General features: G+C 38.3%; 1 protein-coding gene across 1 annotated transcript in view; it reads left to right on the top strand.

The window, feature by feature from the left end:
• Positions 1 to 12,555, top strand: part of yes1 (YES proto-oncogene 1, Src family tyrosine kinase) — an 80,278-nt gene extending 67,723 nt beyond the window's left edge. The window contains exons 8-12 of the mRNA XM_041189693.1: positions 637 to 816; positions 1,957 to 2,033; positions 3,013 to 3,166; positions 3,261 to 3,392; positions 11,006 to 12,555. Coding sequence (XP_041045627.1) covers positions 637 to 816; positions 1,957 to 2,033; positions 3,013 to 3,166; positions 3,261 to 3,392; positions 11,006 to 11,214 — 752 coding nt within the window. The 3' untranslated portion in view covers positions 11,215 to 12,555. The remainder of the gene's footprint in view (positions 1 to 636; positions 817 to 1,956; positions 2,034 to 3,012; positions 3,167 to 3,260; positions 3,393 to 11,005) is intronic.
• Positions 12,556 to 14,874: the final 2,319 nt, after the last annotated feature.

Raw genomic sequence — 14,874 nt, 5'->3', positions numbered from 1 at the left:
GAAGGGAAAGCAGCAGTACATGTTGTGTGCAGGAGTGAAACTGTAGTTTTCTGGCTTAGGAGTCGGTCTGCAGGAAAACCTACTAATCGCTGGGACTGACAGGCCTGTCTATCACTCTAAAGCAGTAGAGGGATTCGGGACAGCATCCAGCTTAACTCTCACAGCTCTTCAAAATAACAGATCCACCAACTGAAGCTAAGGGAAGGAAGTTAATTGCAGGTCTGGGGAGAGGAGTATCCACTGAAAGAGGTGTGGAAGCAGTGCCAGGTCAGGAAAGGATGACCCTGCTCACTGTTTGTACACGCTTTTTATGATACAGGAGGCTGGTGAGGTCAATAGATGCAGGTTAGCGCAATGTGGCAGTGGGCTTCGTGAGAGAAATGGTTTTGGTGAATAGGGATTTCCTTAGCCAACCTCCATTGCAACAGAGAAACTGTTCCATTCCTGGGATAAAGCTTTGCAAGTATTCTTGCACAGATGATGTGGTTGAAATGTCCAAGTTACAGTTTTGTTCATGCAAAGAGAATTGTTTATTAGACTAAGTTTTTCAGGTACAACACAAAATACCTGCTCCAAATTAGTACATCTGAATAATGGACATGCTCCCAGTATATTATCCCCCTTTTCCTTTTTCAGGAACTTGGAACGGAACCACAAAAGTGGCGATTAAAACGCTAAAACCGGGTACCATGTCTCCAGAAGCTTTTTTGCAAGAGGCTCAAATTATGAAGAAATTGCGCCATGATAAACTTGTACCATTGTATGCTGTTGTCTCAGAAGAGCCGATTTACATTGTAACGGAATACATGGCAAAAGGTTAGATTATTTGTAAATGACTGTCTTGTAAACCTGATATTGTATATATAAATACATGCACATGACACTCAAGTGAATTCCAGTTAAATAACAAGAACTCTTGTGTCATGCACCTTTTTGTTCTTTGTATGTTCTTTCTATAGTAATCTCTTTTGCTGGTAAGAAGAAAAGATTAATAGAATCTGATATAGCCAACAATAAAATATTTATGCAGTGGGCACCCAAGTAGGGAATTGAAGAGATCTTGTAACTAAAATTCAGTGAAGAAAGAACAAGCATGCATTTATAAAATACTACTTCGTGTCCTGAAGACATCAAGTATTCCACTTATGGTGGTGTTGGTTGAGCTAAGAATGATAGTTGGGGATTAGGGAGTGGTCAAAAGATGGCATCTACAACAATGGACCAGTTAATCAATACTGCATTGAAGTGGGGGAAACTGCAGATAGATGATGGAATAGGGAGAAAATGCAAAAACTTGCATTGCATTTGAGTGTTACACAGAATAAAGCTGTGCAAAAACTGAATTAGCATTAGTGTTTTAACTTTCTACCACTTAGCTAAATTGTTTGTGTAAAATTGGCAATTCAGTACCATTTGTGCTTTGCTATGACTCACTGTGAACTGGGTTGATAAGACCAAATTCATATAGCGGCTCCATTAAATCACCTATCAATGGTTATGTGATAAGCAGCTCATTCTGTTGCATTAGTGGTTGGATGTGAATTTCAGTATAAAGTAAAATATATTGTTCTGAGCTCTGCTGATGTGCAACTCTGCAGAAAGTAAGTTGTCAGCTAATAAACTGAGTTAATATGTATCAAACAAATGTTTTTATTTGGTTAACTGTAAGCAAAGTGCAACTTTCTAAAATGTTTGTGGTGCATATTTTAAGTGTGAGTGCAGCAAGCTGTCAGTAATACTGAACCAGCACTATTGTACTGACAGTTAACCCCATTTTACTGTCTCGATATACTGCTTTTGTTTCATCCAGTTATATCCAGTACTCCTAAAAGTAAATCAAGAGGCCACTAGAAAACAGGCCCAAGGGAATAAATTATGGCCAAATTATTCAAAAAAGAATGAATGAAATCGGTAAAAAAAAAATAAACTGACAGTTAACTTTATTTACTGTTATAGGAAGTTTATTGGATTTTGTAAAGGAAGGTGATGGGAAAGTTTTGAAACTTCCTCAGCTTGTTGATATGGCTGCGCAGGTCAGTAAATTGTCTATTATAGAAGTGCTTACATTATTTGAAAAATGATTTTAAATTGTGTATTTATAGAAGCATGCATTAAATTGAGACTAAACTGTGAAAATTTGAAACTTGAATCTTTGCTTTTTGTCAAGTATGTAGGTGTAAGGCATTGCATGAGAGTTTTACTTGATTTTGTTGGGTTCTTTTGCTTTGCTAGCCTAATCAAAGCATGAACTTCCCATCTAGTAGAGTTGTTACTTTAAAGTGAACAGGCCACTTTTTTGAAGTTATTAAATAGTTTAACAAATGCATTTACACACACAAGTACTGCTTGAAAGTGACTTCAATCTGTAAGCCTGAGTTCACGATCACGGCAAATTGTACATATCTTTTAGCAAAAATAAGATTTTGATTTTAATACAATTCATATCATTGCAATGGTAACAGTTGGGATCTCCTGCATCCACATTCCTATCATGTACCCATCTCCCTCCCCCATTCTGGTCTGTCTAGTTTTAGATTTGGAAAACATCCTATCACTCAGTAAAGTCCTTATTTGAATATCAGCAGAAACTATAATTCTAACATAGGTTTCTCCATCTATCACACTATCTAAACTTATTTTGTCATTGATTTATAAGTTTTGTTAATTAACAAAATCTGTTATTCATTATTACTTCTACAAATGGTAAAATTCAATGTGCAAATTCCAAGAATAATACTAATAGCAATAATTCCAAGAATAAATGGAAAATATCTGAATACCGAAATTTATTCGGCCCCAAGAGTTTCTAATAATGGATACTCGACCTGTCGTTACTTTGCTAATTGTCATGAGTGATTAATTTTTGTTTCCCAGATACTTAATGGTAGTAAGAGTAATGTATAAGTAGAATTTTACTGATACACTGGCAGTTTTTTTTATTCTAACTAGAAATGCTGATATCATACTAGTGAAATACCTGCTAAAATGTGTTATACTTTTGTTTTCAATAAGATTGCTGATGGCATGGCGCATATTGAGCGAATGAACTACATCCACAGAGACCTGAGGGCTGCCAATATTCTTGTAGGTGACAATCTTGTATGTAAAATAGCAGACTTTGGTTTGGCACGATTGATTGAGGACAATGAATACACAGCAAGACAAGGTAAAGATTGGTAATTCTACCTTTGTTAAGAGCATGGATTATTTTGTATCGGTACACTGATCCAATCCATAATTAAAATATTCTTCTCGTTTAGGAGCCAAATTTCCTATTAAATGGACAGCTCCAGAGGCTGCTTTATATGGGCGGTTTACAATCAAATCTGATGTATGGTCTTTTGGAATTCTGCTGATAGAGTTGGTTACTAAGGGAAGAGTGCCATATCCAGGTAAACAAAGGCAAAATTCTTGACCAATGGGCCTTGCAATAAAATGCTGAGAAAATATTTAGATGAATGTTTCAGTTAATGAAGGGAAGTTGATTTTCAGAGATGTCCTAGTCCTGGACACCAGGAGAACAAGTGCGTTACCAACACAGGCAACACAATTGGGAGAGTACACTCCACACCACTTGCTTTGAGCTGCAATTCAATGTTCTATACTAAATGAGCTGAAGTGCTTTTGCACTTCTTGTTTTAGGTTTTATTAAGGTCCATTAAGAACGGATGCAAAAATACTTAAATTAACACCCAGCATAATTCTGCAGAATTTGTTCCAAAATAAGTTTGCCCAGACCTTGATGCAATGACTGCTAATGACGGACAGCTCCTTCAGCTTGCTCTGCGTCTGGAGAGCAGAACTTTGCCATCTGTGGAAGGAACATTTGCAGCCAATTTGCAAGATCTCCACTGTTCAGCTGATGTACATATACCTCATTCATCTCTGGCAAGCATTGCAAAGGAACTAATGTGCTGCCATGCATAAATAAAACAGGTGAACAATGTCAGTCAGCAAGGTTGCTGCTTGCATTTCCTTTCCCTTGCACCTACTGACCACATTGGTACTGTTGTAGGGTAGTTAAGTTGTACTATTAATAATAAATTGAACTGCAGACAAGCAACTACACGTGTGCTTTCAACTACAGCTCTATCTCTACACTGTCTGCTGAAGTAGCCCGCGCTACTTTCCTGTTGGTTACCACTGATCATGTGATTTTCCTAACAAATATTATTCTTAAAAGTACATTACACTAAATAAAACCATAATTATTACATTCCTCTCCCTTTAACTCGGCTACATATTTTATATTTGCAAGTGCATGTTTTTCAAGACAAGATAATACTTATGCTTGGTAAGGAATTTACAAGTTCAGTCTTTCAGGTGGTTTCCTGGTACGTGTGGAATGTCGCAGCTCCACAACTTCAGATTCTTTGTCATGCATCTCCTTTTCCGGAGTTGCCTGAACATCAGGTGCTTCGGTGGGCACTTGCAGTTCTGTATCCTCAACTCTTACATGAACACCAGACATGTCAGCTCTGGGTTGAGTATCTTCAACAGGAAACGCAGACCTGGTCATGGTCACTGGTGGAACCATATCTTGACAATTTGTCTCCCTTAAATGGTCCACATGTTTACAGATGATCCAGCCTTCCACCTCAACGTGATAAGATTGAGGCCCAATCACCGCACTTATTTCACCTGGTAACCACTTTAGTCCTTCCCCGAGTTTTTGCTCATATACCAGCTCTCCCACAGTAAATTTCCTCTCACGACTGTGCCAGTCACATTTAGTTTTCTGGCTTCTCTGAGTCCTTTCCACCTTCCCCTCTAAATTTGGCTCTATTAAGCTCAATTTCGCCCTGAGACGGCATTTCAACAATAACTTTACAGATGTGACACCAGTTGTTGGGTGAGGGGTAGTCCTGTATTGAAAAAGGAAGTGTGCTAGCTTGTTTGCCAAGAAGTCACCAGTTAGCTTTTTCATGCCTGTCTTGAACTTTTGAACCGCCCTTTCAGCCAGCCTGTTTGAGGAAGGGTGGTAAGGTGCAGTTTTTACATGAGTGACACTGTTGAGGCTGATAAACCATAGAAACTCAGCACTCATAAATGCCATGCCGTTATCAGAAACGACTACTTCTGGTAGTCCATGAATGGCAAAACTCTGACGTACTTTCTCAATTGTAGCCCCCGACGTTGGTGACTTCACCTCATATAGGTCCAACCATTTTGAGTGGGCATCAGCAGTGAGCAAAAACATTGACTACATTGGACCTTTCTTCAGAACAATGTTAATCACACCCAGGATCTACCTGGCCACTCCCATGGGTGTAATGGAGCTGTCACTGGCAACTTTTGCAGTTGCTTACCTCGCCCACAATGCTTTACCATACTATTTTGCCATCCATCCCTGGCCACCATAGATAACTGCGTGCTATGGTCTTCGTTCGGGAAATTCCTGGATGGGCACTGTGTAATTGAACTAAGTGGCATCTTTCCTTTTGGAGGAACCATAAATAAGATGCCACCCTGACTGGTTATTTCATGCTTTCTGTTGAAGTATGGTTTCATTTCATTAGGTAAGGGCTCCTGTGACTACCTGTGTAGCAGTTGTTCTTGTACTTGACATAGGATTGGGTCCTGACTTGTCCAGTCTCTGATCTGTTGAGCACATGCCAGTGAGGAATCTTAAGACATTTAACAGGAAAACAAATTCCTGTGGAACTGGGATGTGCTCATCATTTTCTTGTAAAGACAAATGACTAAGGGCATCGATGTTTACGATTTGATTGCCAGGCCTATGTACGAAAGTGTATTCATATGCTGCCAGAATTAAATCCCTATTAGTATTCCTATTTATTCTTTCCACTGCCACCTTCTTTCTAGCGCAGACTTTAACTCTGCCTTTTTGACTTCACTATTAGTCAGACTTCTCTCTGATGCAAGCTCAAAGTGGCTGAGTCTCCCAAAATTTCATTATCTTTCTGCTTTTTGGAATATTCTGTGACTTTTGCTTCCGAAGCCGCTTTGGCTTCATTTAGCTGATTCTTCAGCTCTTCATCTCTTTTTTGTATTTGTTTGCTGCCTCCTGGAAAATTGAACATTGTTGTGTCTTTTCTGCCAACTCATTCTTCAGTTTTTTCAGACAAGTACTGAATTCTTTCTGTTTCTCTTCATACTCTTCCAAGAGTACAGACTTTGACTTGAAGGCATCTTGTAGCGTGTGAAGGTCTTTCGACAGATTCTCTTTTTTCCTTGCGAAGGTTGTTTACCTTGTCTCGAACTTGGTCATCAAGCAGGGTCTCTTCGCGTTCCTTCTGCTGTTCTTCCAGGTTTTGGCTTAAGACAGGCTGCATTTCTTCAGGTTGTTTAGTCTTTGCACGCTCCTTTTCCAAAACAGGAATGTTTCCAGCTTCCTTTTGGAATCTGTGGCCAGTCAAGGTTGATTTCGCTTAGCCAATTTCACCCTAGAAGGCTTGGTCCCCTGCCTCTCAATACCATGGTAGCTTTGCTGATTGGCTCCCATAATGGACAGTTACTCTGCTTATGCCTTTCGCTTGAATGTCTTCACCCTGTATACTTCTTTAGCTTGGCGGCTAATCGTTCCAAACTTAATTGATGTTCACCATAATTCAAGATATCTGAAGGTATGTTCCCCAATTACTGTAGTGGAAGCTCCCATGTCTGCTTCCATTTTAACAGGTTTGCCATTTACTTTCACTGTGACAAATATTGGTTCTGTCTTTCCAACTTTCAGATTAAACAACAAGTAAATGTCAGAATTTGTTTTTTCAGGTACTTATACATTGTAGATTTCATTAGGCTTCTTTTGTCTACAAGCCTATTTGAATCTTTTGTTGCACTGCCTCATTATGTGTCCATATCTGTGACATTTGATTTTTTTAAACTGCCAATTGCTAAAAGACTGTTTACACCTCAATTAAAATTATTCTTCAATTTTGCTGCTAATTTATTTTTTATTCTTCAGCTAGCGAGGGCTGTTTCCTGCTTCTCGGCAGTCTCGCTTTTGCACACCACTTTCGTTTGCGGTTTCCTGCCCAGTGTGGAGGACAGTGCCATTTTGCGCACCCTGAATTGCTTGTGAATCTTTTACGCTGCTTTCCATGGCCAGTGCTTTCTCTAGCGCCTTCTTGAAATCCAGATTCACTTCGGACAATGATCTTTTCTGACTAGTGACCTCTTTCATACCACATACTAAAAGACCTCTGAGTCGTACCGAGCTCTCAATGTTCCGTTAGCTGCTTCAGATTTGCCATGTAGCATGCAGTTGTCTCACCGGGGGTTCTATTTTGCAAATTAAACCTGAACCTCTGCATCATGACTGAGGGCTTGGGTTGAAAGGTACGCCAATTCATCAAAATTCTTCAAATCAGGGGCACTGGGTGCCATCTTATTTCAAATTAAGCCATAGTTTTTGCTCCCACGACTACTTAAGAGGATCGCTCACCTCTTCTCTTCCCCAGTAATCTCATTTGCTTGATAAAAGAACGCGAGGCGTTCTGTGTATTGAGACCAATCATCTGTGACTGGTTCAAAAGGATCAATTCTCCCAAATTGTGGCATTTTGAGAGAGGATAACTCCTTCAATTCTAATGGAGCTTGCTTTTTACAATCACTTGGCGAGGTACAGTGCCAATTTCTTTTTAACTTGATTTCTTCTGTTCAATCCTGTTTTATCCTCGTCACCAATTTGTTGTTGGGTGGCCGAGTTGTACTATTAGTGATAGAGTTGAACTGCAGACACTTCTTAATTGGAAATATCGTTTGTTTCCAACATACTCAGCAGCAACTACACGTGTGCTTTCAACTCCAACTCTATCTCTAGACTGCTGAAATAGCCCACGGTACACTCCTTTTTGTTACTACAGATCATGTGGTTTTTCCTAATAAGTATTGTTAAAGGTTAAACTATACACTAAATAAAACCGTTTCACAAAATGCAAGCTTATGACCACTCTGAACCTAACTTGAGCTCCTCCAGGGTGTTGATAAATGGGCAGGTTCATATTTTAGTGCTTTGATGTGTGATGCCAACAGTAAATATGCGTTTAGCAAGACTGTCAACTGGACATTGCAGCTTGACTGTATAATTTACTGGAGATGCACAAACACAAATGTAAAGTTGTGTAATGGATTCTTATGGCAAACTGCAAATACGACTGATGACAGCATTTGATGGCATTACATCATGAGATATTTGCATGTTACTGTTGCTTGGTCTTGCCAGATTGCTTAAAGGCCACTTTGTTCCCTGTGGTGCAGGTATAGTAGAAATATAGAGCATATTCCCCCATTTCTAATGGGTTTGATGAACTGCTGCCCTCTTGGGAGGTTGCTAATAGAGTTCTGAACAGGGTTAACAGTCTTCACATTCGCCTCCTGCAGCAGCATGTCCACTTCACCAGCCACTAAGCAACGGGTTCAGTGCTAATGCTGCTGCCCCATTTTCCCATCAACTTGCTTTAACTCTCCCTATTAGAATTTCTGTCCTATCACACTCAGCAGTTGCTTCTACCACACCTTAAAGCTTTTGCAAAGCTTGAAGTGTATTCAAAACAATTTTCAGCCTTTTAAAAGCTTTCAATATTTTTTATTTACATAGATTTTTTATTTAGCTTTAGAGGCTGCATCTCAATTTTTCACAATATTCCTTTATGGTTATACCATGGAGCTCTTTTCCCAAGGCACCACCTATCCAGGATGCATTTTTAAATGACATTTCAGTTGACCCCACAGCACCTGGGAAGCCAGCACATCATTCTAACAGCATGTAATTTGGAACTAGTGGAAAAGATCCAACAGATTTTTTAGCTGGAATTGTTGAATTGGTTCTTGGAAGTCTCACCATTATCAGTATGGTTGTCATTCACTTCTGGCTTGTCATAATTAAGCCTCTTTTTTATGGGTAGCATGGCTCTATGATTTTGATGCATAATTTAAAAAACAATGGCCAGAGGTGCTGCTTTTTATATTTTGGCATTAGGTTTTTCTTTTCTATCGGCCTGCTAATCATCAACTCCATGCTGTTCTCTCGCCCACGCCAAGCGCAGTGCCAACTATCCATCCCATCATTGCCACGGATGAGTGTGATATTAAAAATAAAAGAATATTAAAAATATTTATTTCTGAAATAAGGCAATTACTACAACTTCAGTAGGAAACATGGTAATGAGTCGAGTATTACTAGCAGCTGACTCAAGTATAAGAACCATTAAAGGCTCAATGTGAGCATAAGTGTGCCAGAACCTCCAGTCCCTCCTCGTTTCTTTTTATTCTCTTGCCCCCATCCCATCATCCAACAGATTGGATTGCATCCCCTGTGGAGTGCCACTAATCAGGAATAGCCATATTCTTTACCACTTTAACTGTGGTGAACAGGAAAAGAAAAAGAGCAAATTGTACAGAAACGAAATATTAAAATTGGTTGCACCCACACAGAGGTAAAAAGGTTGTGTGCTCCATTGGATGCTCTTTCCTAGTTGTTTGATGGCTTGATTTTCTTTGCATCATGTTCCAAGGTATAATTAAAATTATCCATGGCTGTTTGGGATTTTTACCAAATTCCATGATTTAAACAGACAAATCAATTTTCCAAAAAAATTACCGTGAATGGCTCTACATTTGTTAGCTATGTGAAATTTGATTTGACAATCCGATTTCATTTCCCAATGGACACCTGTCCAGAATTGGAACCCAGACCACAAGAATGGATGCTGTAAAAATCATACCTCTTTTGTTGCAACAAAACTACTCTGCATAAGCTGACTCTGCTCGTCATCATAAAATTTGCCAAACCATGCTACTTCCATCATCTAAACTTAAAATTGCAACCAGGCTTAAAGTCAAGTGCTGCCAAAGCCTGGATGACTTCATCAATTTGCAAAGACTGGTTCCACCATTACAGATTCATGCTTCAAACTTGCAGCCAAATTAAATGCTGACTACATCAATGCATGACTCAGTGTCAGCACCCAAGAAGCTGCCAATGTGATAATGACAGGTGATTAAATTTTGGCCAGTGTGAAAGATCCAAACTCTCAAGAGGTCCAGCAAGGTGAAGATCATGATGTCGACAATGACAACACTGCTGAGACGAAGCCGCTGCCTTCATTCCATACAGTCATCCACTACCTAGAAGAATTACCACCATGATTGCAAAATAATGAAAAATCAAATGCTGCAGGTGTGATGCAACTTCAGAATGTGTTACATCTGACAAAGGCAGAGGCAAGGAATAAATGTGAATAGCTAAAAATTAGTGATTTCTTCACACTTTCATTCAATAATGAGCGATTGTACATGCATGCAGATATTCACATTTCTGTTACCAGAAGAAAGAAACTTTAATTTATTTGGATTGGTTGTCTTCAGTTTTTGTTTTATTATTTTAGTTGGTGGCTTGGTGATTTTGAAATGCCTTTTTAATGTGGTCTCACCTATAACATCGTCTTGTGTTTTGGACACGTTATTTTGGATGCATTATAGCTTCCTAGTCTATACTGGAGCATCAGCTTACATTTAGGGGCTCAAGAAATTCATTGCCCAATGTATAAGTGTGTAATGGAATGTAAATGAAGACCTCAAGCTAGAAGAGAGGACTCTGGGGCTCACTATTGTGAATATAGTCTATTGAATGTTTTCAGAAGATAATAGGCCAGTTTACCAGCATTTGCACTTTGTCATGACTCCAAAATGTGGACTGCAGAGAAAGTGTTAAAAAAAAAATTAGTTGCATTGTGAGCTGGATAGTTGAAATGATGGTTGTTAACGGTTGTCTTACATAAAAATAATTCCATAGCTAAATATAGTTTTGGGGTTTTAAGGCCAACCTAGACACTCAAAATGGTATTCTTTGATATTTTTCAAGAGTCCTACATGAAATCTGCCCCTGAATTTAGTTTCTATTTAACTGATTCACAGTACAGGTTTGTCATCACTGCAGTAAGCACTTTAAAACATGCAATTTTTACTATGGATAAAGGATGGGAAATGTTTTGATTTGTGGAAATGTGTCAATTGCTAATTATTGAAACCTCCTCCCTAGGTATGGTGAACAGGGAGGTTCTGGAGCAAGTGGAAAGGGGCTACAGAATGCCTTGCCCTCAGGGATGTCCAGAGTCTCTCCATGAGCTCATGAAACAGTGTTGGAAAAAGGATCCTGATGAAAGACCAACATTTGAATATATACAGTCCTTTCTAGAAGACTACTTTACTGCTACAGAGCCCCAGTACCAACCTGGTGATAATCTATAAGTCAACTGCAGTAGGCTGTTGGTCCACCAAAACTGAAGGACTCCCAAATGGTGTCTTGCTACTCAATACTGAACCAACATTGATTTACACATTCTGGAATGCTACTGCGCGGTTGCACAGAACCACTTTTTCATGAACTTGAACATCTGTCATCCTTTTGCCATTTCACATCAGGGTACTAAAGGAATTTTTGTGAACACTTATCATTTTTAGGTTAAATATGGTGTAGGAACAACAAGACCCAAGTTTCTAAATGTGAAGACTTATACAATCTTATAAAATTCTAACCTAGATATTAAAGTCCTGTATTTTTGGAGAGGAATAAGTCTTTTAACTTTTTAGAACATTGATATAAAAATCTGACTTAGACTAAATTTGCCTGGGTCTATTAAATGTAGAAAGAGTGCAAGAGTTAATCTTGATTTATTGGGAGACCTCAATAATCAGATGGTCGTATGTGTGAGTATTGCACTGTGTTCAGTATTTCTACTGATGTAACTGGAAATGCAGCATGAGATTTTTTATACATAGTTTGCTTGGATTTCATTGAAAAACACAGGAAAATAATGAAACTAATGTTTTATAACATTGTTTATAAACTAAACTACAATTCTTTTAAACTTGAAATCATGTACAATTAGCTTCATGGAGATAGTTATGGGGTGCTTTTTGATTTTTGTTAGGAATAGTTGATTTCAGAATGAACAAATGTCCATTAGTGACTGTAAAAGATTTGGTATTTAAAGATGTAGCTTATTTCTAGTAGAGAAACACTTGCTGAAAATCAGAAATTATGAAAAAAATAATCATAACTTGCAGATCCTGACATATCAAGCAATAATTAATGGAGTGGTACTGCTGCAATTGTGATAGCGACCGAGCTAGACGTGTCAATTATGTGAACTGCAGCTGTCAGTTTTTTGTCTACTGTGGGAAAGAATGCTGAAACTTAGTCATGGTCTTATCATTGCTGAAGCACAATTCCCTGAAAATGAGCAACAGCATTTCCAGATAATGAATTCTAACTTTCAAATGTTTACAGGACTTGCTCTAGCTGTGGAGATTGTTCTACAGATCCTAACCAGTGCCATCACTTGTACATTTTTCTCCTCCAATTTATTTTGTGATAGCAGTTTTAAAAGTCTCTATGAAATCACAGAATCTGATTTTTGTAACTTTTATTGAAAATAAGCAAGCTTGGTTGTCTTTTCTGTACGATTATCAGAACTCCAGCACTGCCAGAAATGTTCTCTGGTGATATCATTTTGTTTCATTAGTAAACTGAATCATTCCTGTAATAGCATTTGTACAGTAAATAAACACTAATTTGTGTCACCTTAATTACTGCTTCACTTGTGGAAAAATTGCTTTGTTTTAGGTATTTCACAATATCATCTCATTTCTCTTTCTCGCCCCTTCCTCTCCTCAGCAAAATGTCCTACTGCAAAGCACAATTCTGTTTTGTTCTATTTATAATGTTCTCTTGCAAAATCTTTATTCATATTCCATCTCTAAGGCAAATGCATTAATTTTCAAGTTGTGTAAAACTATGCAGGAACTGCCGTATCTATAACATTTTCTCTGCCAGTGAAATTTATACTGTGCTTTGCAGTCTTGTCCATTGATTGAACAAATTCAACATTCAAATATACTGGCAATCATCTGTATTTTGCGAGATGTGAGGGGGAATAGGAGGACAAGGAACCAGAGATATCATTCCTTTACCACTCTGGTATAATATAAACATTTTGGTTGCTTACTTTTGATATATTACAGGAGCTTATGTAATTGCCCCTCTTGTTACAATATTTAGGATACCAGAAAAAGTTACTGTCTATTGTTTAAATTTATATGTTAATTTGTGCTGTTTTCATTGTTTTTAATGCTATAGAGTTGAGAAATTAGAATTGTTTGAAGCTTTTGGTGAAGTGTGCATTTCTATTAATATGCTGACTTTTGGGGGTTTTGGGTTGAACATTTCCCTCTTGCACCTCTGGGGTTTGGATTCAAATCCAGCCTGTGCTGATGGGATGGAAGATTCCTTTGTAAGCAAAATTGTTTCTAATTTAGCATTAATATCGTTTTGACTCATAATGTGCCACATAATAGGCCAGACTTGTTTTTTTGACGTTATGGGGTGAGACACATTATAAAGGGGACCTTACTTATATCTGTGCAATGCCTGACTTGAAGCTGATGTTTCCATTATCTAGCATTAAAGACCCTCAGCTTAATGAACATAGAAATAACCAGCTTTCCAGCCAGGCCGTGCTCTATTTTGCTCACTCCCAAGATTTGACTGTTCCCAGATTAGGGAATGATGCAGGAAATTGTATGTGCAACTTTTTAAACTGCACAACTGGATTTGCTGACTTGACATGTCAGAATTTATTCCCTCACATATTAAGATGCCCTAAACAAATCTTGGAGAATTTGAGACGGATTTCCTGTATTTTCAGCCAGGATTGATCAATTATATATAGTCCTTGTAGCCTAAAAGTTTTTAAGCTCAGTTGTTAGAGATTTCCTTTGGGGATTTAGTATCTGTGGACTTGTACAAGCTTATCCAAACTGTGAAGCTGTATTCCAGACTCACTCAAAGCAGTCTTAGTTCCAGATCTGTTCCACAGTATCTACAGAGTTAGCTTCATCCTGGTCTTCTGAAAGCTATCAAGTTTATTTGACACTCCTCGGCCTCCTTCAGCTGAATCTGTAAGACTTTCAAACAATCAATTCTGCAATTTCTTTGGTGCTGCCCAAAGCAAATACTATAAATGTAGCAGTCCTAAAAATCACCAAAAGAACTATCCACCGCCATGTCTGATTATTACCCTGACAGATGCACCAAAGTTGCAAACCACCTGCTACTACATTACTTACTGGTATTTAAGCACAAATTAGAATTTGTGATGATCTCCTGCATCTCCACAAGGATTGACTGGTCAATATTAAACCATTCTTATAGGCACACAACAATCTTTCTTAAAGGGCACAATTCCTTTCACTTACTGAGTTGTGGCTTTGCAAACAGCCGAAGCTCAAAAAGTCCTTCAAAGAGAAAAATACCTTCTGTCTGTATCAGATGATGATTTCATTTGATGTTTATAACACTTGACACTTTTAAATTGGGTACGTATCCAGACACCCAGCCACCAGCCAGGATATTCTGAGTAATTGGACTTCTGACATGAGAATTTATTCCCCCTCATATTAACATGTATTTAGCAAATCAGGGAGAACTTGAACAGAATTTCATGGATTTTCAGTCAATGTTGATCCTTGTAACCTAGAAGTTTTTAAATTTGCTTGTTACAGATTTCCTTTAGGGATTTGGTATCTTTGTAGTTTTACAATGATAATATACTGATATATCTGGAAAGTGAGGGGATGAGTTTGAATTACTCTTGCTCTGTTACCTATCTTTTAAATCAGAGCACCTCCATCCGTGGTTTATCTTCCCACTCCTCTATAACCACATATGAAATCCTCTAAGAACCATTTTTATCCTCTTTTCCCCCCTTCAGCAACATCACCTGTAATCTGCCACGTGGATTGATAATACTTAGATCGCCACTACTCTCAACTTCACTGTGTTGTCAGGCTACCTACTCTTAGATAAGTAATTTCTTGTAGTTAAATGCTGGGAAGTTCCCACCACCC

Source organism: Carcharodon carcharias, chromosome 6 (genome assembly GCF_017639515.1).
Source record: "Carcharodon carcharias isolate sCarCar2 chromosome 6, sCarCar2.pri, whole genome shotgun sequence".
Lineage (NCBI taxonomy): Eukaryota > Metazoa > Chordata > Chondrichthyes > Lamniformes > Lamnidae > Carcharodon > Carcharodon carcharias.
The sequence above is the reverse complement of the archived record's forward strand: the minus strand, read 5'-3'. Positions and strand labels throughout refer to the sequence as shown.